General features: G+C 37.8%; 1 protein-coding gene across 1 annotated transcript in view; it reads right to left on the reverse strand.

The window, feature by feature from the left end:
* Positions 1-27,791, reverse strand: part of GUCY1A2 (guanylate cyclase 1 soluble subunit alpha 2) — a 506,039-nt gene that overhangs the window by 313,550 nt on the left and 164,698 nt on the right. Inside the window, exon 4 of the mRNA XM_027563856.1 lies at positions 23,032-23,747. Coding sequence (XP_027419657.1) covers positions 23,032-23,747 — 716 coding nt within the window. The remainder of the gene's footprint in view (positions 1-23,031; positions 23,748-27,791) is intronic.

Consider the following 27,791-nt stretch of genomic DNA (forward strand, 5'->3'; position numbering starts at 1 on the left):
TTATGGTCCAGCTCTCAGATCCACTCACGATGACTGGAAAAACCATACTTTTGACTAGATGGATCTTTGTCGGCAAAGTAATGTCTCTACTTTTTAATACACTGTCTAGGTTTGTTATAGATTTTCTTCCAAGGAGTAAGTGTCTTTTAATTTCGTGACTGCAGTTACCATCTGCAGTGAATTTGAGCCCAAGAAAATAAAGCCTGTCACTGTTTCCATTGTTTCCCCATCTATTTGACATGAAATGATAAGACTGGATACCGTGATCTGAATTTTTTGTAACAGAAGTATTTTTTTTTTTTTTTACTTTAAAATATTGTATTGGTTTTGCCATACATCAACATGAATCCGCAACGGGTGTACACATGTTCCCCATCCTGAACCCCCCTACCACCTCCCTCCCCGTACACTGAGTTTTAAGCCAGGTTTTTTCACTCTCCTCTTTCAGCTTCATCAAGAGGCTCTTTAGTTACTCTTCGCTTTCTGGCATAAGGGTGGTATCACCTGCATATCTGATGTTATTAATATTTCTCTCTGCAATCTTCATTCCAACTCTGCTTCATCCAGCCCAGAATTTCACATAATGTAATTATCCTCCAATTAAAGTAAATTATTTTAAAATAAATTCTAAACCAAATTTACTTCCTTAAAATCTACTCTATGATCCTGGTTTTGCTTTCTGAAACAAAATAGAATAAGTAATATTCCTCTTCTGTTTTATAACAATTAAAATATGTGAAAGGAGTTTCCACTACTTATGAATATTTTCATGCCAGGACTTATATTTTTTAAAATTCCATGCACTGTCCTCAGTACCTTGCATGAAAAAAAAATCTATCTGTATATATAGATATAGATATACATTCTTCTAAAACATTAAATAACATTAAGAATTAATGATAACTAAATGTAACAAACAGAGAAGGCAATGGCACCCCACTCTAGTACTCTTGCCTGGAAAATCCCATGGACGGAGGAGCCTAGTAAGCTTCAGTCCATGGGGTCGCACAGAGTCGGACACGACTGAGCGACTTGACTTTCACTTTTCACTTTCATGCGTTGGAGAAAGAAATGGCAACCAACTCCAGTGTTCTTGCCTGGGGAATCCCAGGGACGGGGGAGCCTGGTGGGCTGCCGTCTATGGGGTCACACAGAGTCGGACACGACTGAAGTGACTTAGCAGCAGCAGTAAATGTAACAAAGGCAGTAGGTCTTAATAACTATAGTTAGAATGAAAAATAAGGATAACAACAAAAAATAATTAAATAAGCTTGGTAGTAAAAATGAAACAAATAGAAAATGCATTTAAGAAAGTCAGAAGTATGTGATAGTTGTAAGAAAGTGAAGTTGGCATTTAGAGCAAAATTTTAAAAGTCAAGCTGTTTGAAGCCATTCATTTATTAATGACAGAGAGAGCATTTGAAATTGGGAATATTTTCTCAGGGATTGTATTCATTTTTATCATTTAAATTAATTTATTTTAGTTACAGGATAAGTACAATATTGTGATGGTTATTCCTATACATAAAGATGAATTGGCCATAGGTATACATGTGTCCTCCACCCCCTGAACCACCGCCCCCCCCCCACCTCCATCCAGAACATATCTCTCGATGTTGTCTCACAGCAGTTTTGGATGCCATGCTTCATGCATCAATCTCACATTGGTCATTATTTTACATGTGGTAATATTTATGTTTCAATGCTATTCTCTTAAATCATCCCACCCTTTTCTTCTCCTACTGAGTCCAAAAGTCTGTTCTTTATATTTGTGTCTTATTTGCTGCCCTGCATGTAGGATCATCAGTACCATCCTTCTAAATTTCATGTATATGTGTTAATATACAGTATTTGTCATTCTCTTACTGACTTACTTCACCATTTATGTTGTTGTTGTTGTAGCTCAGTCACTCAGTTGTGTCCAATTCTTTGCCACCCCATGGATTACACCATGTCAGGCATCCCTGTCCTTCACCATTTTCCAGAGCTTGCTCAAACTCATTTCCATTGAGTCAGTGATGCCATCCAACTATCTCAGCCTCTGTCATCCCCTTCTCCTCCTGCCTTCAATCTTTCCCAGCATCAGGGTCTCTTCCAATGAGTCAACTCTTCACATCAGGTGGCCAAAGTATTGGACTTTCAGCTTCATCATCAGTCCTTCCAAAGAATATTGATGATTAATTTCCTCCATGATTGACTGGTGTGATCTCCTTGAAGTCCAAGGGACTATCAAGATCAGATCAGATCAGATCAGTCCCTCAGTCGTGTCCGACTCTTTGTGACCCCATGAATCGCAGCACGCCAGGCCTCCCTGTCCATCACCAACTCCCGGATTCACTCAGACTCACGTCCATCGAGTCAGTGATGCCATCCAGCCATCTCATCCTCTGTCGTCCCCTTCTCCGCCTGCCCCCAATCCCTGCCAGCATCAGAGTCTTTTCCAGTGAGTCAACTCTTCGCATGAGGTGGCCAAAGTACTGGAGTTTCAGCTTTAGCATCATTCCTTCCAAAGAAATCCCAGGGCTGATCTCCTTCAGAATGGACTGGTTGCATCTCCTTGCAGTGCAAGGGACTCTCAAGAGTCTTCTCCAACACCACAGTTCAAAAGCATCAATTCTTCGGCGCTCAGCCTTCTTCACAGTCCAACTCTCACATCCATACATGACCACAGGAAAAACCATAGCCTTGACTAGATGAACCTTTGTTGGCAAAGGAATGTCTCTGCTTTTCAATATGCTATCTAGGTTGGTCATAACTTTCTTTCCAAGGAGTAAGTGTCTTTTAATTTCATGGCTGCAGTCACCATCTGCAGTGATTTTGGAGCCCAGAAAAATAAAGTCTGACACTGTTTCCACTGTTTCCCCATCTATTTCCCACGAAGTGATGGGACCGGATGCCAAGATCTTCATTTTCTGAATGTTGAGCTTTAAGCCAACTTTTTCACTCTCCACTTTCACTTTCATCAAGAGGCTTTTGAGTTCCTCTTCACTTTCTGCCATAAGGGTGGTGTCATCTGCATATCTGAGATTATTGATATTTCTCCCAGCAGTCTTGATTCCAGCTTGTGCTTCTTACAGTCTAGCGTTTCTCGTGATGTACTCTGCATATAAGTTAAATAAACAGGGTGACAATATACAGCCTTGACGAACTCCTTTTCCTATTTGGAACCAGTCCGTTGTTCCATATCCAGTTCCAACTGTTGCTTCCTGACCTGCATACAAATTTCTCAAGAAGCAGGTCAGGTGGTCTGTTATTCCCATCTCTTTCAGAATTTTCCACAGTTTATTGTGATCCACACAGTCAAAGGCTTTGGCATAGTCAATAAAGCAGAAATAGATGTTTTTCTGGAACTCTCTTGCTTTTTCCATGATCCAGCTGATGGCAATTTGATCTCTGGTTCCTCTGCCTTTTCTAAAACGAGCTTGAACATCAGGAAGTTCATGGTTCACATATTGCTGAAGGATGGCTTGGAGAATTTTGAGCATTGCTTTACTAGCGTGTGAGATGAGTGCAATTGTGTGGTAGTTTGAGCATTCTTTGGCATTGCCTTTCTTTGGGATTGGAATGAAAATTGATCTTTTCCAGTCCTGTGGCCACCGCTGAGTTTTCCAAATTTGCTGGCATGCTGAGTGCAGCACTTTCACAGCATCATCTTTCAGGATTTGGAATAGCTCAACTGGAATTCCGTCACCTCCACTAGCTTTGTTCGTAGTGATACTTTCTAAGGCCCACTTGACTTCACATTCCAGGATGTCTGGCTCTAGGTCAGTGATCACACCATTGTGATTATCTGGGTCGTGAAGATCTTTTTTGTACAGTTCTTCTGTGTATTCTTGCCACCTCTTCTTAATATCTTCTGCTTCTGTTAGGTCCATACCATTTCTGTCCTTCATCGAGCTCATCTTTGCATGAAATGTTCCTTTGGTATCTCTGATTTTCTTGAAGAGATCGCTAGTCTTTCCCATTCTGTTGTTTTCCTCTATTACTTTGCATTGATCACTGAGGAAGGCTTTCCTATCTCTTCTTGCTATTCTTTGGAACTCTGCATTCAGATGTTTATATCTTTCCTTTTCTCCTTTGCTTTTCACTTCTCTTCTTTTCACAGCTATTTGTAAGGCCTCCCTAGACAGCCATTTTGCTTTTTTGCATTTCTTTTCCATGGGGATGGTCTTGATACCTGTCTCCTGTACAATATCACGAACCTCATTCCATAGTTCATCAGGCACTCTATCTATCAGATCTAGGCCCTTAAATCTATTTCTCACTTCCACTGTATAATCACAAGGGATTTGATTTAGGTCATACCTGAATGGTCTAGTGGTTTTCCTACTTTCTTCAATTTAAGTCTGAATTTGGCAATAAGGAGTTCATGGTCTGAGCCACAGTCAACTCCTGGTCTTGTTTTTGCTGACTGTATACAGCTTATCCATCTTTGGCTGCAAAGAATATAATCAATCTGATTTCGGTGTTGACCATCTGGTGATGTTCATGTATAGAGTCTTCTCTTGTGTTGTTGGAAGAGGGTGTTTGTTATGACCAGTGCGTTTTCTTGGCAAAACTCTATTAGTCTTTGCCTTGCTTCTTTCCATATTCCAAGGCCAAATTTGCCTGTTACTCCAGGTATCTCTTGACTTCCTACTTTTGCATTCCAGTCCCCTATAATGAAAAGGACATCTTTTTTGGGTGTTAGTTCTAAAAGGTCTTCACTAAAACCACAGTTCAAAAGAATCAATTCTTCAGCGCTCAGTCTTCTTTATGGTACAACTCTCACATCCATACATTACTACTGGAAAAGCATAGCTTTGACTATATGGATCTTTTTTGGCAAAGTAATGTCTCTGCTTTATGCTGTCTAGGTTTGTCATAGCTTTCCTTCAAAGGAGCAAGCTGGAAGAATTTCATGGCTGCAGTCACCATCTGCAGTGAATCTGGAGCTCAGGAAAATAGTCTGTCACTGTTTCCAATGTGTCCCCATCTATTTCCCATGAAGTGATGGAACTGGATGACATGATCTTCGTTTCTTGAATGTTGTTTTAAGCCAGCTTTTTCACTCTCCCCTTCACTTTCATCAAGAGGCTCTTTAAATCCTCTTCGCTTTCTGCCATAAAGGTGATGTCATCTTCATACCCTGAGGTTATTGATATCTCTCCTGGAAATCTTGATTCTGGCATAGGCTTCACCAACCCAGCATTTTGCATGATGTATTCTACATATAAGTTAAATAAGCAGGGAGATGATATGCAGCCTTAACGTACCCATTTCTCAATCTTGAACCAGTCCATCGTTCCATGTCAGGTTCTAAGTGTTGCTTCTTGACCTGCATACAGGTTTCTCAGGAGGCAGGTCAGGTGGGCTGGCATTCCCATCTCTTTAAGAATTTTCCAGTTTGTTGTGATCCACACAGTAATAGGCTTTAGCATAGTAATGAAGAAGTACATGTTTTTCTGGAATTCTCTTGTTTGGTCTATGACCCAACGGATGATGGCAATGGATCTCTGATTCCTCTGCATTTTCTACACCCAGTTTGAACATCTGGAAGTCCTTGGTTAATGTACTGTTGAAGCCTAGCTTGGAGAATTTTGAGCATTACTATTCTAGCATGTGAAATGAGTGCAATTCTGTGGTCATTTGAACACTCTTTGGGATTGCCTTTCTTTCGTACTGGAATGAAAACTGACCTGTTCTTGTCCTGTGGCCACTGCTAAGTTTTGCAAATTTGCTGGCATATTAAGTACAACACTTTCACAGCATCATCTTTTAGGATTTGATATAGCTCAGCTGGAATTCCATCACCTCCACTAGCTTTGTTCATAGTGATGCTTCCTAAGGCCCACTTGTCTTCACACTCCAGGGTATCTAGCTCTATGTGAGTGATCACACCATCATGGTTATCTGTGTCAGTAAGATCTGTTGTGTATACTTCTTCTGTGTATTCCTGCCACCTCTTCTTAATATCTTCTGCCTCTGTTAGGTCCATACCACTTCTGTCCTTTATTGTGCCCTTGTGTCCTTTATTGTCCTTTGCATGAAAAGTTCCCTTGGTAACTCTAATTTTCTTGAAGACATCTCTAATCTTTCCCATTCTATTGTTTTCCTCTGTTACTTTGCACTAATCTTTTTAGGAAGGTTTTCTTATCTCTCCTTGCTCTTCTTTGGAACTCTGCATTCAGATGGGTGTATCTTTCTTTTTCTCCTTTATCTTTCACATCTCTTCTTTTCTCAGTTATCTGTAAGGCCTCCTCAGACAACCATTTTGCCATTTACATGGTTTTGATCACTGCCTCCAGTACAATGTTATGAACCTCCATCCACAGTTCTTCAGGCACTCTCTATCAGATCTAATCCCTTGAGTCTATTTGTCACTTTCATTGTATAATCATAAGGTATTTGATTTAGGTTATACCTGAATGACCTAGTGGTTTCCCCTTCTTTCTTCAAATTAAGTCTGATTTTGCAATAAGGAGTTCATAATTTAGGCCACAGTCAGCTCCAGGTCTTGCTTTTGCTGACTGTATAGAGCTTTTCCATCTTCAACTGCAAAGACTATAATCAATCTGATTTCGGTATTGACCATCTGGTGTTGTCCATATGTAGAGTCTTCTCTTGTGTTGTTGAAAGAGTGTGACCAGTGCATTCTCTTCGCAAAAGTCTGTATAATAGCCTCTATGTTCATCCACCTCATTATAACTGACTCTAATGCATTCCTTTTTATAGATGAGTAATATCCCATTGTGTGCACCACAACTTCTTTATCCATGCATCTGCTGATGGAAATCTACATTGCTTACATGTCCAAGTTATTGTAAATAGTGCTTCAAAGAACACTGTGGTGCTAGTGTCTCTCTCAATTCTGGTTTCCTTGTAGGATATGCCCAGCAGTGGGATTGCTGCTTCGTATGGCAATTGTGTTCCAAGTTTTTAAAGGAATCTCCTCACTGTTCTCCATAGTGACTGTACCAGTTGGCATTCCCACCAAGAGGGTAAGAAGGTTCCCTTTTCTCTACACCCTCTCCAACGTTTATTGTTTGTAGACTTTTTGATGATGGTCATTCTGAACAGTGTGAGATGAAACCTCATTGTGGTTTTGATTTGCATTTCTCTGATAATGCGTAATGTTGAGCATCTTTTCATGTGTTTATTAGTCATCTGTAGGTATTCTTTGGAGAAATGTCTGTTTAGGTTTTTTGGCCCACTTTTTTATTGGGGTCCTCATTTTTCTGGTAGTGAGCTACATGTGCTACTTGTATATTTGGAGATTAATTCTTTGTCAGTTGTTCTGAGGGCTCTTTTTACCTTCCTTAAAGTTTCCTTTGTTGTACAAAATCTTTTAAGTTTAATTTTGTCCAATTTTGCCGGGGTCCAGCCCCGGTGGATCCAGGGAATTCGAAGTGGGGACGGCGTCGGCAAGGATCAGGAAACAACTGCTTAATTAAACTTTAATTAAAGATATAAAGAGTAATGGAATAAGGATAGCTCAGTGAGGAAATTCAGTGGAGAAAAGAGGCTGAATAATTCAGCCAGAAGGTAAGAGAAAGAACAACATGGTGAGACCAAGTTTCGGTGAACAAGGCCCGCACTTTATTTTCCAAAGTAGTTTTTATACCTTAAGTTATGCATAGAGGATAATGGGGGAATGGGTAGAGTCATGCAGCAAGCCAGGCTTTCTTCCTGCAAACTTATCATATGCAAAAGCTTAGGTGATTTGCATCATCTTCTGGCCCGGAGGCCTGTTAACATTTTAAGACCCTTTCTTCAGAAAACTTATTTTTCTCTAAAGGTGATTGGTCAGGAGCCACCCTCCAAAAGCATTAGATAAAGTTGCATTCCTACAGAGCAAAGGTGTGGTGGACTATAACAAGAAAAAGAATTAACTCAAGGGTCCCAGGTTACAAACATTAAAGCTACTACTTACACCAATGCTATTAATCAATACACTGCCAGGGACACAGCAGGTAAGGGACATGGAAACTTAGCAGCAAACATTGGCCCAATAAGTGAAAATCCCTTCACCAATACAATTTCTAATCAACTTTTAACTACTCAAAAGAATCTGTGTTTAGACAGTTTAGAACATCTCATGCCTCTCGCAGTTGGGAGGCTCTGAACAATCACATGTGGCCGGAAAAACCTATTCAGGCAGGCTAGAGGATTTCCAAAGGAGTTTGTAGGTTAAACACTGTCACACCCAGGAATTATTAACTGGAGCTGTTAGCTAACTCTTTTTTCAGAGAGAGGTAATGGGGGACAGCCCCCCGTAAAGTCAGAGGTGTAGGTGAAAGCACAAAGCAGAAAGTAGGCAGACTCTGGTTTTGGGGCTAGATGCTCGAGAATTTCCAGGGGGACTCCTGAAGCTCGATCCCGCCTTTGCGTATGCCGAGCCTCCTTCCTCACGACCTTTGTCATGGGCGGAGTTCCTCACACTGGCTCCTGGCAGTGATAGAATTCCAGTTGAGCTATTCCAGATCCTGAAAGATGATGCTGTGGAAAGTGCTGCACTCAATATGCAATATGCAATATGCACTCAATATGCAATATGCTGGCTCCCGGCACAATTTATTACTTTTTTTATTTCCATTACTCTCAGAGGTGGCTCACACAGGATTTTGCTTGTTCTCCCTATGTTTTCCTCTAAGAGTTTTATAGTTTCTGGTCTTATATTTAGGTATTTAAGCCATTTACAGTTTATTTTTGTGTATGGGGTTAGAAAGTATTCTAGCTTCTTTTACACATGGTTGACCAGTTTTCCCAGCACCACTTGTTGAAGAGATTGTCTTTTGTCCATTGTTTATTTTTGCCTCCTTTGTCAAAGATAAGGTATCCATAGATGTGTGGATTTATCCCCGACTTTCTATTTTGTTCCATTGGTACATATTTCTGTCTTTGTGCCAGTATCATAGTGTCTTGATGAGTGTAGCTTTGTAGTATACTCTCAAGTCAAGAAGGTTGATTCCTCCAGTCCCATTCTTCTATCTCAAGATTGCTTTGGCTATTCAGAGTCTTTTGTGTTTCCATGATGTACTTCATTACTTAGTCATGTCTGACTATTTGCAACCTCATGGATTGTAGCATGCCAGTCTCCTCTGTCCATGGGGATACTCCAGGCAAGAATACCAGAGTGTGGTGCCATGCCCACCTCCAAAGGATCTTCCCAACCCAGGGTTTGAACCCAGGTCTCCCACTTTGCAAGTGGATTTGTTTCTATCTGAGCCACCAGGGAAGCCCAAAAATACCGGCATCGGTAGCCTATCCCTTCTCCAGATGAACTCCCTTGCCCAGGAATTGAACCACGGTCTCCTGCATTGCAGGCAGATTCTTTACCAGCTGAGCTATCAGGGAAGCCCTTGTGTTTCCATACAAATTGAAATTATTTGTTCTATTTCTGTGAAAATACTGTTGGTAGCTTGATAGGGAGTGCATTCAATCTAGAGATAGCTTTGGATAGTCGAACTCATTCAGTCATGTCCAACTCATTCAGTCATGTCCAACTCTTTGTGACTCCACGGACTGTACCCCACCAGGCTCCTCTGTTCATGGGGATTCTCCAGGCAAGAATTCTGGAGTGGGTTTCTATACCCTCCTCCAGGGGATCTGCCCAATCCAGAGATCTAAACGTAAGACCAGAAACTATAAAACTGCTAGAGGAGAACATAAGCAAAACACTCTCCGACATAAATCACAGCAGGATCCTCTATGACCCACCTCCCAGAATATTGGAAATAAAAGCAAAAATAAATGGGACCTAATTAAAATTAAAAGCTTCTGCACAACAAAGGAAACCATAAGCAAGGTGAAAAGACAGCCTTCAGAATGGGAGAAAATAACAGCAAATGAAGCAACAGACAAACAACTAATCTCAAAAATATACAAGCAACTCCTAGCTCAATTCCAGAAAAATAAATGATCTGATCAAAAAATGGGCCAAAGAACTAAATAGACATTTCTCCAAAGAAGACATACAGATGGCTAACAAACACATGAAAAGATGCTCAACATCACTCATTATCAGAGAAATGCAAATCAAAACCACAATGAGGTACCATTTCATGCCAGTCAGAATGGCTGTGAATCCAAAAGTCTACAAGCAATAAATGCTGGAGAGGGTGTGGAGAAAAGGGATCCCTCTTATACTGTTGGTAGGAATGCAAACAGTACAGCCCCTATGGAGAAGAGTGTGGAGATTCCTTAAAAAACTGGAAATAGAACTGCCATACGACCCAGCAATCCCACTGCTGGGCATACACATCAAGGAAATCAGAATTGAAAGAGACACGTGTACCCCAATGTTCATCGCAGCACTGTTTATAATAGCCAGGACATGGAAGCAACCTAGATATCCATCGGCAGATGAATGGATAAGAAAGCTATGGTACATATACACAATGGAGTATTACTCAGCCATTAAAAAGAATACATTTGAATCAGTTCTAATGAGGTGGATGAAACTGGAGCCTATTATACAGACTGAAGTAAGCCAGAAAGAAAAACACCAATACAGCATACTAATGCATATATATTGAATTTAGAAAGATGGTAATGATAACCCTGTATGCAAGACAGCATACAACCCTGTATGCAAGAGTCTTTTGGACTCTGTGGGAGAGGGAGAGGGTGGGATGATTTGGGAGAATGGCATTGAAACATGTATAATATCATATAAGAAACAAATCGCCAGTCCAGGTTCAATGCAGGATACAGGGTGCTTGGGGCTGGTGCACTGGGATGACCCAGAAGGATGGTATGGGGAGAGAGGTGGGAGGGGGGTTCAGGATGGGGAGCATGGGTACACGCATGGCAGATTCATGTTGATATATGGCAAAACCAATACAATATTGTAAAGTAATTAGCCTCCAATTAAAATAAAGAAATTTAAATTAAAAAAATATTTAATCTGTCCCTTCCTTGCCCTAACCCTATGGTACAAATTTACTTTCTACCTCTCTTATGGCATGTATTATTGTTATTTACGTACATACCAATACATTTGTCTGTCTAGGCTGTGAATACCTAAGTGATTGGAATCAAGTCTTACTTATCTTTCTGTTTTTAGTAGGATGGATCAAATGAATGCTAAATGACCTGGGGGCAAGATTATTTATATTTTGTCTTTTTATCCCTTACATCACTCTGCATAGTTCCTCAGACTTAAGAGTTAACTATAAGCATATATTTGTCAAATGTTGTAAATAAAAATATGCTTACACTTGGAGAGCTGAATTTTATTATTGAAGAATTTATGTTATTAAATCATATGTGATATTGCTAATTGTTATTGCTAAGTCACTTCAGTCGTGTCCGACTCTGTGCGACCCCATAGACAGCAGCCCACCAGGCTTCCCCATCCCTGGGATTCCCCAGGCAAGAACACTGGAGTGGGTTGCCATTTACTTTCCCAATGCATGAAAGTGAAAAGTGAAAGTGAAGTCGCTCAGTCATGTCCGACCCTCAGCGACCCCATGGACTGCAGCCTTCCAGGCTCCTCCATCCATGGGATTTTCCAGGCAAGAGTACTGGAGTGGGGGTGCCATTGCCTTCTCCTATGTGATATTAGAAGGCTTTAAGAATTTTTAAAAAAGGCAGATCATAAAATTATATGGAAACACAAGGGATCTAGAACAGCCAAAACAATTTCAAAAAGGAATAAATTCGGAAGACTTAAATTATCCAATTACAAAACTTATTTTGATACAGTAATCAAAACATTGTGCTATTAGCATAAGGTCAGATATTTTAAAATAGAAAATAGGAAACCTAGAAATATTTTAGTCAATTAATTTTGACAAAGTTACAGAGGCAATTCACTGATGAAATAATAATTTTCTCAAAAACTGGTGAAACAATTTGACGTCTATGTGTAAAAAAAAAAAAAAAAAAATTTGGGCACTTATGACATACACAAAATATACCTCAAAATGTATCTGAAATCTAAATGTAAGAGCTAAGATTATAAAACATTTAGATGGAGGAAATATCTTTGATCCTGAGTTATACAAAAGTTTTATTAGATATCATACCAAAAGCATGATCAATAAAAGGAAATAATACTACCATCAAAATTTAAGCTTTTGTATTTCAAAGACAGCACCATTTGAAGTCAATATAATACCCAGAATGTATATTATTTTTAAGAAACTATAATTCAATAATAGGGAGATAAAAAACACAATTAAATACAGAAAAATATTGATTGTACATTTAACAAAAAAAAATATACTACTAGCTAATAAGCACAAGAAAAGATGCTTAACATCATTAGTCACCAGGGAAATGTACATTAAACCCCCTACCACTCAGAACTCACTAGGATGATTATGATCAAAAAGAGTGATAATATCAAGATCCAGTGAGAATATAAAGAAACTCAAACCTGCATACATTACTCGTGAAATGTGAAATGGCATGGCCTCTTGGGTAAACAGTGTGGCAATTTCTTTAAAAACTAAGCCATATACTTAACTTACCACATAGCAATTCCTCTCCTAGGAATTGGCCTAAGAGAATAGAAATATATGCAACAAACTCTTGTATTCAAATGTTCATTGTAACATTATTAATAATAGCCAAAATATGAAAACAATCCAGTGTCCATCAACTCTTAAATAAACTGTGGTATATCCATGCAATGGAATACTGTTCAGTACTAAAAAGGAAAAAATTGCTTATACATGGTACAACATGAATAAACTTCAAAAACATCATGTCATACCAAAAAAAAGACTACATTTTATGATAACATTTATTAGAAATGTGTAGAAAAGGCATCTACAGAAATGAAAGTAGATCAGTAGTTGCCTGGAGTTGGGAGTTAGAGCAGGGATTGACTGCAAATGGGCACAGGATTTTTGGTGTGATAAAGTATTCTAAAATGGAGTCTTTATCATAGTTACACAATTAAATACATTTACTAAAAATAATTGTACCATATACTTATAAAAAATGTTAGTGTGAAAATAGAGAGCACCATTAAAAATCAGGAAGTAGACAACACACACAAAACATCTGTTCAAATTTTAATTTACTGAATCTGAAATCTACCAGACAAATAAAATAATACTGTTAAAAACAAAATGAAAAATTAAAGAAAAATTCTCAACAATTTTTAACTAAAGGGGCTAATTTCCCACTCATCAGAACCTACACTAGAACTAAATATCTGAAAGTAAGGGCACTTTCTTTTGTAATTTCAAAGATGTAGACTTTCTTGCCAACAAAAATAAAAACACAGCAAAATGCATATATTAAGCATGAGGATTACTATAAGGAATATATAATTCACCATGCAATCACCTACCTGTCCTTTAAATATACAGAATAAGTAACTATACAGTAATATAACATACAGAATAAGTAACTATATAGTAATATAACATCTACTATATAGTAATTTTAACATTACTGGCATTAAAAAGAATCAAGAAAAAATACCAGGGTAAGTGTCAGTAATATCTGCATTATAATTTCAATTTGGAAGTAGTGATATCAAGGCGACAGAGTAAGTGGATGTGGCATTCATCTCTCCCCAACAAACACATCAAAAATAAATACGTATGTTGACAAATTCTCACTGAAAACTAACTCTAGACTAGCAGAAGGACTCCTGTTCAAACAAGAGTGTAAGGAAAATAAATATGCAATTGAGCAGGAAGGGAAGAGAAGCAATTGAGTTTGGATTTGTGTCCAGGGAGGGGACTTGGATAAAAAGGGCAATTACATGAGCCGACACTCAGGTGAAAACCCTGGAGAGTAAGCATGTGAAGCCACAGGCTGGGCATCCCAGTCCTGGACCTATGTGGAGAAGATACATCCCCTAGTCTAGGTGCAGGTCCACTGCAACAAACAGAAAGTTAAGAAAAAGACTGGACTCTGTTCCTGAAGTGTGCACACATGCTAGCTAATCCTTGAGGCAGGTCAGAGATAGGTCTGCTCTGCTGGGGATCCTGCAACTGACTCTCAACATGCCCCCAAATAAGCAAAGTGAACACCCTACTCTTGCTTATTCCATGTCACAGCATGGCACTGAATCTAGGGTGAGAAGGACCAGAGAAAAGATTTGACCATGGGACATGGAGGCAACCCAGTCCCAAGAAGGAAGTTGGTGCTTCTTCAAGCAGTACCTCAGAAGCAGCCCAGATATCTGATGGTGAGCACTAGACCACAGCTAACCCAACACACACCAAGAATCCACCTAGGACCCCACTGGCCCAGGAAAGAAGCTTCACAGCAGAGTGGAGATGGTGGAAGCAGAGGGTAATGATTTTCTGTGAGTAACAAAGGGGACTTGCACCAGAGGCTGTAGACACCTACACATGCAGTGCATCAGACCTCTGGGCACTATGCAACTCCTCTGATGCAAAGTTTCTGGCCAGAGAGAGGGGAAATATGTACCTAACAGAGCCACACAGAGAAGGCAATGGCATCCCACTCCAGTACTCTTGCCTGGAAAATCCCATGGACAGAGTAGCCTGGTGGGCTGCAGTCCATGGGGTCGCTAAGAGTCAGACACAACTGAGGGACTTCACTTTCACTTTTCACTTTCATCCATTGGAGAAGGAAATGGCAACCCAGTCCAGTGTTCTTGCCTGGAGAATCCTAGGGACGGGGGAGCCTGGTGGGCTGCCCTCTATGGTGTCGCACAAAGTCGGACACGACTGAAGCGACTTAGCAGCAGCAGCAACAGAGCCACAACAAGGCCAACCTTCAAGGCTTCTGCTCCTGGAACTTGAGACAAAACTTCTACCTCTGACAGAGCAGTGATGGCCACTGAGCAGAGAGGAAGTCCCACTTCATACACAGTGCTGTCTCTAGCCACTCTATCTGGACCCCCACCAGTCATTATATAACAAGGTGATAGACACCAGCACACATCTAGGAAAGATGTGATTGTTGTCCATGTCAAGTTCAGTCCTCCCATCAAAGGTGCTGAGCATACACACTTTGCATAGATATGTTTCCATATAAGAAAAAACCAGTCCATTCTAAAGGAGTGGTGTTCTTTGGAAGGAATGATGCTAAAGCTGAAACTCCAGTACTTTGGCCACCTCATGCAAAGTGTTGACTCATTGGAAAAGATTCTGATGCTGGGAGGGATTGGGGGCAGGAGGAGAAGGGGATGACAGAGGATGAGATGGCTGGATGGCATCACCAACTGGATGGATGTGAGCTTGTGTGAACTCTGGGAATTGGTGAGGGACAGGGAGGCCTGGGGTGCTGCATTTCATGGGTTCGCAAAGAGTTGGAAACGACTGAGCAACTGAACTGAACTGAAGAAAATACCTTCAAAACTGCAATAGGTAACTGTCTCAACTAAAGTCATAGAAGTACAGAAAGGTAACTAAAGTTAAAAGGCAGAGGAACTACTCTTAATTGAAAGTGAAGTGAAGTCACTCGGTCGTGTCCGACTCCTTGTGACCCCATGGACTGTAGCCTACCAGGCTTCTCTGTCCATGAGATTTTCAAGGAAAGAGTACTGGAGTGGGTTGCCAGTTCCTTCTCCAGGGGATCTTCCCGACCCAGGGATTGAACCCAGGTCTCCCACATTGTGGGCAGATGCTTTACCCTCTGCACCACCAGGGAAGCCCTCTTAACTGAAAAGGCCAGAGTAAACCATTGAAAAAAAAATACTGAAACAAACAATTCACCAGATAAGAATCCAAAACATTGATAATAAAAATGTTAACTGTATTAGGGAGAAGAAATTATCTAAACACTGATCATTTCAACAAGGAACTAGAAAATATAAAAAGACCCAATCAGGAATGAATAATACAATAGCTGAAATAAAAATCATACTACAAGGAATTAATAGCAGACTAAGTGATACATAAAGAAAGCTGAACACTGAAGAATTGATGTTTTTGAATTGTGGTGTTGAAGACTCTTGAGAGTCCCTTGCACTGTAATGATATCCAACCAGTTTATCCTAAAAGAGATCAGTCCTGAATATTCATTGGAAGGACTGATGTTGAAACTGAAGCTCCAAAACTTTGGCCACCTGATGCGAAGAACTGACTCGTTAAAAAAGTCCCTGAGGCTGGGAAAGACTGAAGGGGATGACAGAGGATGAGATGGTTGGATGGCATCACCAACTTGATGGACATGAGTTTGAGCAAGCTCTGGGAGTTGGTGATGGACAGGGAGGCCTGGCATGCTGCAGTCCATGGGGTCACAAAGAGTCAGACATAACTGAATGACTGAATTGAACTGAACTGAAATGACACAGAAGGAACATGGAAATGATATGGAAAACAGAATGATGGAAATCACCCAATCAGAAGAGCAGAGAGAAAAAGAAATCTCAGAAAAAGAAATTAAGAGATTTTTAAAACAATGTTAAGCATTCCAAAATTTACACTACAGGTGTCCAGAAAGGAAAAAGAGAGGGAAGGGGATTGAAAATGTATTTGGAGAAATTATGACTGAAAACTTCCCAAACCTATAGAAGGAAATAGATATCCAGGCACAGGAATCACAGAGTTCCAAATATGATGAACCCAGACAGACCTGGACCAAGATATATTATAATTGAAATGGCAAAAGTTAAGGAGAGAATTCCAAAGACAGCAAGATAAAAATAAAGATACATATGAAATATATATATGAAAATAAATATATATATATATATTTATATGAAAGATGTAAATGAAACCCTCATAAGGCTTTCAGCTAATTTCTCTACAGAAATTTTACAGATCATAAGGACTATATGTATGCTGTCTACAAGAAACTCACTTTAGACCTAAAGACTCAGATAGACTGAAAGTGAGAGGATAGAAACATATATTCCATGCAAACGGGAAGCAAAACAAAGCTGGAGTAGCAATACTCATATCAGACAAAATAGACCTTAAAATAAAGAAAATTTCAAGAGATAAGGAAAGACACTACAACATGATCAAGGGTTCAATCCAAGAGGAAGTCATAAAAATTTTCAGTATCTATGCACCCAACATAGGAGCACCTCAATACAAAAGTCAAACACTAACAGACATAAAAGGAGAAATTGACAGTAACACAAGAGTAGTAGGAGACCTTAACACCCCACTCACACCTATGGACAGATCATCAAAACAGAAAATTAATAATGAAACACATGTCTTCAATGATATATTAGATGGGATGGATCTCATTGATATCTTCAGGACATTCCATCCAAATGCAGAAGAATACAGCTTCTTCTCAAGTGCACATGGAACATTCTCCAGGATAGACAACATCTTGCATCACGAATCAATCCTTGGTAAACTTAAGAAAATTGAAATCATATCAAGCATTTTCTCCAACCACAATGCTATGAGACTAGATATCAATTACAAGGAAAAAACTGTAAGAAACGGAAACACATGGAGATTAAACAACACGTTTGTAAATAACCAACAGGTTACTAAAGAATCAAAAGGGAAATAAAAAAATTCTAAAAACAAATGACAATGAAAATATGAGAACTCAAGTCCTATGGGATGCAGCAAAAGCAGTCCTAAGAGGGAAGTTTATAGTAATACAATCCTACCTCAAGAAACAAGAAAAACATTGAATGACAACCTAAGTTTACACCTAAAACAACTGGAAAAAGAAGAACAAAAAAACCCTCAAAATTAGTAGAAGGAAAGAAATCATAAAGATCAGAGCAAAAATAAATGAAAAAGAAATGAAAGAAACAATAGTAGAGATTAATAAGACTAAAAACTGATTCCTTGAGAAGATTTAAAAAAAAAAAAAATGGACAAACCTTTAGCCAGACTCATCAAGAAAAAAAGAGAGAAGAATCAAATCAACAAAGTCAGAAATGAAAAAGGAGAGGTTACAACAGACAGTGTAGAAATACAAAGGATTGTAAGAGACTATAACGGAGAATTCTATCAAATATTTTGAGAAGAGCTAATGCCTGTCCTTCTAAAACTCTTTCAAAAAATTGCAGAGGAAGGAACACTTCCAAACTCATTCTACAAGGTGGATACCTGATACCAAAACCAATTCATAGACAACACAATAAAAGAAACCTACATGCCAATATCACTGATGACATAGATACAAAAATCCTCAAAAAATTTTAGCAAAGAGAATTCAGCAACACATCAAAAAGCTCATACACCATGGTCAAGTTGGGTTTATTCCAGGAATGCAAGGACTCTTATTATATGTAAATCAATCAATGTGATACACCATATTAACAAATTGAAAGAGAAAAACCATATGATAATCTCAATAAATGCAGAAAAAGCCTTTGATGCTATTCAGCACCAATATATGATTAAAACTTCAAAAAATGGACATAGAAGGAACCTTCCACAACACAATAAAGACCATATATGATAAGCCTATAGCAAATTTTATTCCCAATGGTGAAAAGCTGAAAGCATTCCCCCTAAGATCAGGAACAAGACAAGGGTGTCCACTTTCATCACTATTATTCAACATAGTTCTGGACGTCCTAGCTACAGCAATCAGAGAAGAAAAGGAAATAAAATGAATCCAGATCAGAAAATAAGAAGTAAAGCTCTCACTGTTTGCAGATGACATGATATTATACACAGAAATCCCTAAACATAGTATCAGAAAATTACTAGAGCTAATCAGCGAATTTAGCAAAGTTGCAGGATATAAAATCAAGGCAGAGAAATCACTTGCCTTTCTATATACTAACAATGAAAAATCTGAAAGAGAAATTAGGGAATCAATCCCATTCACCACTGCAACAAAAAGAATTAAATATCTAGGCGTAAACTTACATAAGGAGACAAAAGAACTAAGCACAGAAAATTATAAGACACTGATGAAAGAAATCAAAGACGACATAAACAGATGGAGAGATATTCCATGTTCCCGGGTAGAAAGAATCAATATTGTGAAAATGCCTATACTATCAAAGGCGATCTACAGATTCAGTGTTACACCTATCAAATTACCAATGATATTTTTCACAGAACTAGAACAAAAATTTCACAGTTCATGTGGAAACAAACAAACAAAAAAAACCCTGAATAGCCAAAGCAGTCTTCAGAAAGAAGAATGGAGCTGGAGGAATCAACCTTCCTGACTTCAGATTATACTACAAAGCTACAGTCATCAAGACAGTATGGTACTGGCATAAAAACAGAAATATAGACAAATGGAACGAGATAGAAAGTCCAGAAATAAACCCATGCACCTATGGGTACCTTATTTTTGACAAAGGAGGCAAGAATATACAATGGGGCAAAGACAACCTCTTCAATTAATGGTGCTGGGAAAACTGAACAACTATATGCAAAAGAATGAAATTAGAACACTTCCTAACACCAAACACAAAGATAAATTCAAAATGAATTAAAGACCTAAATGTAAGACAAGAAACTATAAAACTCTTAGAGGAAAAGATAGGCAGAACACTCAATGACATAAATCACAGCAAGACCCACCCTCTATGACCCACCTCCTTGAGTAATGGAAATAAAGACCAAAGTAAACAAGTGGGACCTGATTAAACTTAGAAACTTTTGCACAGCAAAGGAAACTATAAGCAAGGTGAAAAGACAACCCTCACAATGAGAGAAAATAAAGCAACTGAAACAACTGGCAAAGGATTAATGTCCAAAATATACAAGCAGCTCATACAACTCAATACCAGGAGAACGAACAACCCAATCAAAAAGGAGATGAAGACCTAACAGACATTTCTCCAAAAAAGACATACAGATAGCTAACAAAGTCATGAAAAGATGCTCAACATCTCTCGTTATTAGAGAAATGCAAATCAAAACTACAATGAGATATCACCTCACACCAGTCAAAATGGCCATCTCAAAAAGTCTACAAACAATAAATGCTGGCGAGGGTGTGGAGAAAAGGGAACGCTCTTGCACTGTTGGTGGGAATCTAAATTGATACACCCACTATGGAAGATGATATGGTGGTAGTGTTTTAGTTTCTAAGTCGTATCCAACTCTTGCGACCCCATGGACTATAGCCTGCCAAGCTCCTCTGTCCATGGGATTTTCCAGGCAAGAATACTGGAGTGGGTTGCCATCTCCTTCTCCATGGACCTTCCCGACCCAGGAATCAAACCAGGTCTCCTGCATTGCAGGTGTATTTTTTACTGGCTGAGCTATGAGGGAAGCCTAGAAGATGGTATGGAGATTCCTTAAAAAAGCTAGGAATAAAACCACCATATGACAGAGCAATCCCACTCCTAGGCAAATACCCTGAGGAAACCAAAATTGAAAAAGACACGTGTATCCCATTGTTCATTGCAGCACTATTTACAATACCTAGAACATGGACGCATCCTAGATAGCCATCGACAGATGAATGGATAAAGACGCTGTGGTACATAAACACAATGGAATATTACTCAGCCATAAAAAAGAATGCATTTGAGTCAGTTCTGATGAGGTGGATGAACCTAGAACCTATTATACAAAGTGAAGTGAGTCAGAAAGAGAAAGATAAATATTGTATTCTAATGCATATCTACAGAATCTAAAAAAATGGTACTGAAGAATTTATTAACACGGCAGCAATGGTGAAAGAGACATAGATAATAGACTTATGGACATAGGGAAAGGGGAGGATAGGGTGAGCTGTATGGAAAGACTAACATGGAATCTTACATTAGCATATGTAAAATAGCCAACTGGAATTTGCTGTATGACTCAGGAAACTCAAAACAGGTGTTCTGTATCAACCTAGAAGGGTGGGATGGGGAGTAAGATGGGAGGGAGTTTCAAAAGGAAGGGATATATGTATACCCATGGCTGATTCATGTTGAGGTTTGACAGAAAACAACAAAATTCTGTAATGCAATTATCCTTCAATAAAATAATAAATTAAAAAGAAAAAAAAAAGAAAGCTAGGGACTTTAATGATAGTCTGTAAATAAAAAAGCAGACTCAAACAACCAATCCTATAGCATTTGTGACAAATAGTCTTCTAGTCATTATTAAGAAGATAAACCCAAATCATATTTCATGATGATGTTAGGCAGACCTGGTACTTCTCCAAAATTATTCAACCTACTGATCTCCAGTACTTACTTCCATAAGGCAAGAGGAGAGGTGAATGGATAGGAAGAATATTACAAAAGGAAAGGAACAATAATTATAACAGTGGTAGAATTAATAATAATGAGCATTTAATCAACACTTAACCCTGAAGCCAAGGATATAAGAATTTTACATGGATTATATCATTTAATCTTTTCAAATAACTCTCTAAGATAGGCAGCCTAAGTTGTCAGGAAATAATTTAACTTAATCTTAATAACAGATTGAGCTCTTCCTGGTTGAAAATCAGATTCCCCTTTGCCTCTCTTTGGAAATCTATTAGATGCCTCTCAGTGACATTCTTGCTTCTGGTAATCAACACATGTCCTTAGACCTTATTACTGCAGAATAAAGATATAAATTCTCTGAAACTAAGATGATGACTACCTCATCAAATTGCTCACAGGAGTATTCTGCCTCTAGCTATATGGTTAACCCTAACTGACAACACAAAATGACAAAGATCATGGTTTAGTGAAAGCAATACAGTTCACTCTGAAAATGATTTACCATCATTCAGCTGTATGATTAGCTCTTGTTTTTTGTTGCTTTCCTTTTTGATGGAAGAGGGTGGTAGCTAACTGATAGTATGTGCATAGCCAAAATAGTTACATTCCAATGAAAGACTTCACTGTAGACTAAAGAATAAATATCTTACACTGTTGAAAAATAGCACTTTCTTATAAAAGTCCAATATAAAACTGGAAACTTCAGACAACTATTAACAAGGCCAGCAATTACAGAAGAAATCATGAATCAAGGCCAAATTTATCAACAGGGTCATCATTTTTAATTCTGATTTTCTTCTTTTCGTGTTTTAGAAAACTATAATTTTGACACTAAAATAACTGAAAAATATTACTCATCTGGTTAAGATTCCGTGTCATAACTTTATTGACTATAATTTTGTTTGGACTAACTGTAGCCTCCTGAATGTCTCATTCTAGCAAACCCAGGTGAATAAGCAGAAATGTAAACAGAACAAGAGGACTGCTATCCCTATTTTAAATAAAAATGCTGTCTATTGCTGGTTTATTTTTAAACCACCACTAACATATTTAAATTATAATTGGATCTTCTTAATGAGCAGTTTCCTATTATTGGAACTTGCAGGGGGCCTTGACATTTGAGTCATCCTCTCATTGTGTCTATTTCGTACTGTGACATACAAATTAAATAGACATACAAGCCAGATGAAATATAGGGGGGAAAACTTGAAGCAGTAACTTTAAATTAAATTAATTGTTCTAAAATCTATAAAATCTATAAAGCAATCAACATTGACAACAATGTATTTTACTTCAAGCACATTTTCAATAATATTAACTTCAATTTTAAGGCCCAAAATGCTTCAAACCCTCCTAGCCAAATACTATACTTCTAGAAAGCAAAACCACAGCTTTAATATTCCTTAAATTTAAAAAATAGAATAATTCCAGTGTATTCTCTCAAGGAGTGAAAATGTTCTAAAGAAATGTTTCTTTTTCAACACTAAAATTTAATTATAAATTTTGATATAGGCACTTAATATATTGTTCTGCATATTAAGAAAAATAGGATGTAAACCAGAGTTCCTAGGTTGTGAAATTTAGAACATAACATATCAAAGTGTAGCTAGCTTTTACTTATATTTATTTAAGGATAAGGCAAGTAATTCCCACAATGTTGAAATGAGTCTTACTATTTCTCTCAGAGCTTGACTCAATCAGTGGAAATATTCGTGGATTTATAGTATCAGGTCTTTAGTAAATCCTATCATTTTTGTAATTACCATGGCTAGTAATAATAAATGTCTGCTTTTTATGTGATGAAATAGATTAATGAAACAGGCAGACAATATGCAAAATGGCTGGGAATAGGGTCAAGTCTTTTTATATATATCCAGAAACCAGTAATTTTCTAAATGGCACTCTAGGTTCTCTTGCCTAAATAATTATAAGTACCGCCAGCATGTAATATACTAAAAGAATTATGAAATCTCCCAGTTCCTATCACCCATATCAACATGGCCACTTACCTTGTCTTTATTCTCAGTGCCAGAAGCCTCAGGCTTGGTCCTAATCACAAATGGGGTGGACAGGCGCAGCAGAACCCTTTCGAAGGTGGCATTAACCTTCGGAGAAATGATCTCAAAGCAGTCCTCAAACTTGAGCACTTTGTGAGTGTCACATCGGAGCTGCTTCCTTAGGCCTTCCCCCAGCTGAAGGACTGACATGTGGGGGTCAAACATCAAGTGAAAAGGGAAGGCTCTGCAGAAGGTGTTGATGCTAATTCTGAGGTCCGCAGGAACTTGGGATGTTCCCTGAGGAAGGTTCTTCGTGATATTAGCATTTTCACATTGTCTGATAAGGAAAGCGAGGCCATTACAATTGCCTGGGTTTGAACCATCAGAGCACAGTTTCTCAGCGACCTGGTTCACTTCCACATCCAGCCGATAGATCTTCTTTCCTGCAGCCTTAATCATTCCAAGCATTGCAAACCCCACAATGTGGTGAGGGTGGAAGTAGTGGAGTATAAGAGTACCTTCACGGAGCTCTTTGCATAGGAATGATGGTGACTCTAGAGTGGCCTGTTTTCCAAAAGAAGTTCTAATATGTTCCAACAAAGCATCAAAGCCATTAAAAAAGTCCTGCAATGTGCCACCTACAGCTCGAAGGACTCTCTCATTGTCATCAAAGCATATATTAAAGAACTCCTCACCAAATCTTTCTTGGATTTCCTCAAACTTCAAACCTAGGGGTAAATGGAAGCAAATGTTAAAAAGATATAATACAAGTAATTGAATTTATAGCTTCTTAAATGTTTATCAGAAGAGTAGCTAGTGACCAAAGCAAGAGAAGCAGTCCCCTTGGGTACACAAATTTCCCCAATAGGTTAAGTCATTCATTTTGATTTAGAGAAAGTAAATTTCAGTTCATCTTCTAGATGCTTCTAAGATGTTAATGAGCATAAACATTTTGTTGTTGTTTGATTTTAAATATTTTTAGAGTAGTTTTAGATACATAGGAAAACTTAGTTGAATATAAATATATTGTCCATGTACCCCCATTCACTTCCTGCACACAACCTCCTCCCCTGGAAACTATTGATATTGTACACTACAGTGGTACATTTGTTACAATCAATGAACCTATATTTATATAACATTATCATCCAAAGTTCATTGTTTACTTTAAAACAAAGTTCATAATTTTCACTCTTGATGTTATATATCCTTGAGTTTTGACAAATGTGTAATAATATGTGCCCACCATTTTACTATCATGCAGAGTAGTTTTGCTGCCTTAAAATCCGTTGTGCTCCACCTATTCATTCCTGGGTCCCCTCAACCCGTGGAGCATGATCTTTTTAAAAGCTGCTAATCTAGCTGTTTTTCAATATTATATCCCATTTTCTGTAATTACCATGAATATTATATTTTACTTAGCAATTTCCTTCACCATTGAATAATTTTTAAGAGGCTATTATGTCCACTCAATATTATTATTTTAATTATCACAATTCATTTGCTAAATGGGAAATATAACCAGAGAGGGACTCTATGGTACACAAGCAGAGACAAGCACCAGGTTATCTTGAACAAACAGAATTGCTTAAGTTACAATAGTAATCTCAAAGAAAACATGCAGGTCAGCTAGACCCCAGGAAGGAAGGGACAAAATAAGGAATTAAAACTGTGGAATGATCTGCATTCATTCTTTCATTCACAAAAACTAAAGCAGACAAAACTAGAAAAGGAATCTGACCAGACAGAGTTAAAAGTCTTTGTTTTCTCAATTCATACTTATTCCCAGATGCCATGGCAAAAGGAAATCTACCTTTTAATAATGGAATTATAATGATAAATAAATATACACAATGCATTATATAGTAATTTCAAGCAGGATCATATATGATCTATCAATAGTAAGATCCACCCTGAGGAAGAACACTGCACAGATGAAAGAGTTGAGTTTGTATCGCAAATAAACCTTCTTTGTAGAGTTACCCTGTTGCTTCTTCTTTGACTTTGGCTGAAATCAGTTATATGTTGTCTACATATACTCATATTTTGTTTCTTATCTATCTCATCTTATAAGGAGGTCCCAAAAATCTGACAGGAAAAGCCAGGTCCCTTTGCTAGGGTCCTGTTAGAATGCAAACCAGTCTATGTTGTCCATGGCTTAGTTTGCTATTCCCTATAAGTTCTCCCCATCCAGAAGTGAGGGGATAAAACAGAGTCAGTAATATAGTTATAAAACATAGTCTAAATATATTATATATTTTTGAAAGCTTACTATAGAGTCTAAATATTGTGAGAGCCAAGTTAAGAGGTTGGTTTGAAAAAGAAGTTCTTAAAATTCATGTTAATCAAGAAGTAGAAAGTCTAAGCTAAAAACAGTATCTTTATTAGTATTTCACATATATTTTAGTTTAATATATTTGACAGAAGCTTAGAAAGTCACCTGCTAGGATAAAAACATCACCACTCATCTCATATTGTCATGTTACAAGACTGAACTTCAACATATGTTGTATTCACTAACAATAATGCCAGTCAGAATTGATAATAATAGCAATTTTCTGTCTAGTTCTCAAGTGTGAATGAAAAAAAACAAGATAGATTATATTCACTGCAATCTGGCTCCTTCTCCAACTGCTCCCTTGAAACTGCTTTTGTAATTAGCTAATCCAATATATCATATTTTGTCCTTATCTTATTTAACTTTGGTTGCTTTTTTTCCCTTTAGTTTGACAGTGTTCATCTTCTCTTCCTCCTAAATCTCTCTTCTCTGTTGGATTATAAACCATTATCTCCTGGTTTGATTACTAGCTGTCTGAAATGCCCTTCCTTAAAACTTCTTGCTAAAATCCTTACATCATCACCACTATACTGTAACTAAAAAATTCTAATACAAATTAAACTTATGTTCCTTTAATGACAATATTCACTGTTGATATTTTTTTTTAATTATTAATTTCTTGTTGTTGTTCAGTCACTCAGTCATGTCCGACTCTTTGTGACCCCATGGACTGCAGCATGCCAGGCTTCCCTGTCCTTCACCATCTCCCAGAGCTTGCTCAAACTCACGTCCACTGAGAAGGTGATGCCATCCAAACATCTCATCCTCTGTCATCCCCTTCTCTTGTCTTCAATCTTTCCCAACAACAGGGTCTTTTGTAACGAGTCAACTCTTTGCATTAGGTGGCCACAGTATTGGAGCTTCAGCTTCAGCATCAGTTCTTTCAGTGAATATTCAGGGTTGATTTCCTTTAGGATTGACTGGTTTGATCTTCTTAATTTAGTATTTAATTCTTATTAAATATGAAATTCATTGTAAATAAAATTGTTATAATCTAACTACATTGCTGAACAACAAAACTCCATGCACCACTGACAATATCCCAAGGCTTTCGTCTATATTTTGAAGATTTGTATCTTAAAAGGACTTAGGGTCTTCATGCACAGGTGAGAAAATGAGAATTTCTTCTAACTTGCATCTTTCATAACATTAAAAATACTCTCACAATTGTTAAGAACACAGATTTTAAAAAAGTAAGCTTATGTCCTATTTCCAATGCCACAGTCACCCAAAATCATCCAGAAAATAACAAGTAAGTATAATTCACTAGAGGCAACAAATTAAAAACTACTTTGTAAGCACAGCGGTCTATGAACTTGAAATTCTTGTTGCTCTAAAAAGCACTTCTGAACTTGAGATACAATGGTTAAGACTCAAATGATAATGTTAAGGACTACCATTGTGCTAACATGACTTGTATCAATAAATAAAAATTAAATTATTTTGAATACTATATGCAAATACTATACATAGCAATTCTATACACACTACCATATTAAATAAACTAATACACGTGTGTGGCGGATTCATGTTGATATATGGTAAAACCAATACAATATTGTAAAGCTAAAAAATAAAATTAAAAAATTAAAAAAAGAAAATACATATGTAAATAGTAAAATAAATAAATAAAAACAAAAATAAATAAACTAATAAATATTTTTGGTTTCACACTTGTTAAACTGTGCAAGCTGATAAAAGAAAAAAATTCTTACAACTTGAAAAATTAAAACTAAGGAACGATCACTTCAGCTTTTGCAAAATGCTATGATCCGTTGCCCAAGACGTCTACATTAAACATCTCAAAATTTAGAAAGCACAGAGCAAGTGGTTTAGTTCAGTGTCACATGCAAGATTCCACTCATGATTGAAGCACACCCTCTAATTATAGTAAATCACTTGAAACATAGAGATAATGCTCATCTACCTATACCATAAGAAGCTAGGACAGTTTGAAATTTGGGTATATAAAAATACATTCCTTAAAGGAGCAAAACTTACAAAGAAACTGTTTTCACTAACAGGTAAGTTGAAAGAATATTTTTTTTAAACTTTATTTATTTGGCTGTGTCAGGTCATAGTTGCGGCACGGCACACGGGATCTTTCATTGCAGCACACAGGCTCAGTAGTTGCGGCGGTTTTAGTTACCTACCCCATGTCATATGGGATCAAACACACATCCCCGGCATTGAAAGACAGATTTTCAACCACTGGACCATCAGGGAAATTCCAAAAATTTTAAATTACTGTTAATTTATCTCTTCAAAACAATGAATAGGCTAAATCTGACACCCTTTAATTGTAAATGAAATAGTACATTCATCCATTGCATGAATCTTATGTTCCTCATCCAACTTCACATTGTGTACCTCTTGGGGCATACATAAGTGCATACTATCACCAGCATAATGCCTAACACAGGGTGACTAAGTA

Source organism: Bos indicus x Bos taurus, chromosome 15, assembly GCF_003369695.1.
Source record: "Bos indicus x Bos taurus breed Angus x Brahman F1 hybrid chromosome 15, Bos_hybrid_MaternalHap_v2.0, whole genome shotgun sequence".
NCBI lineage: Eukaryota > Metazoa > Chordata > Mammalia > Artiodactyla > Bovidae > Bos > Bos indicus x Bos taurus.